Source organism: Eimeria mitis, genomic scaffold (assembly GCF_000499745.2).
Source record: "Eimeria mitis Houghton genomic scaffold, Emh_scaff1249, whole genome shotgun sequence".
In the NCBI taxonomy this organism is placed as follows: Eukaryota; Apicomplexa; class Conoidasida; order Eucoccidiorida; family Eimeriidae; genus Eimeria; species Eimeria mitis.
In genome coordinates this window covers 3,986-4,597 of record NW_013568433.1, presented here as the reverse complement: position 1 = coordinate 4,597, position 612 = coordinate 3,986, and the positions used below count along the sequence as shown (strand labels likewise).

The 612-nt window shown below is 66.0% G+C and overlaps 1 protein-coding gene across 1 annotated transcript in view; it reads left to right on the top strand.

The window, feature by feature from the left end:
• EMH_0032920 (uncharacterized protein) overlaps positions 1 to 612 on the top strand; it is a gene marked incomplete at both ends in the record, with an annotated part of 4,311 nt that overhangs the window by 3,580 nt on the left and 119 nt on the right. The window contains one exon of the mRNA XM_013494685.1: positions 36 to 612. Within this exon, the coding sequence (XP_013350139.1) occupies positions 36 to 612 (577 nt within the window). The remainder of the gene's footprint in view (positions 1 to 35) is intronic.

Sequence of the window (612 nt, the reverse complement as noted above, 5' to 3'; positions counted from 1 at the left end):
TTTTTTTTTTTTTTTTTTTTTTTTTTTTGCTGCAGTACCACGAGTTTGATTTCGTAGTGCAGCGCTACCTCAACGCGCTGCTTCGCCAGACCCCCATCCCTCTGCAGGGGGCCCTGCAGACAGATGAGGGAGCGGGGTCCCCCGTTGCCGCTGCTGGGGGCCCCCCTGAGGGGCCCCCTGAGGGGCCCCCTGAGGCCCCCCCTGAGGCCTGCCCTGAGGGCCCCCCTGGGAGCCCCCCCAAGGGCCCCCAAGAAGATAGGGGGGCCCCCTCTCCCCAACGACGCTCTGCGCCTCCATTCTGCAAGCGTGCGCGCACCTCACTACACAGAGAGCCCCCACAGTCACCTGGTTGCAGCAGCAGCAACAGAAGGGGCAGCGGCAGCAGCAGCAGCAGGAGCAGCAGCAGCAGCAGCAGCAGCAGCAGCGGCAGCAGCACGGGGCCTGACGCTGAGCGCTGCAAGCGGTGCAGCACCGAGAACGCGGATTTGCAGGGCCCCTCGAGTGAGTCTGGTGTTCAGGGGGGCCCCATGGAGGGGCCCCCCGGTCGCTCTCCTCGCAAAGCAGAGTCTGCAGAGGCGTCTTCGCGGTCGCCCCAAATGCGGGAGCAGCAGC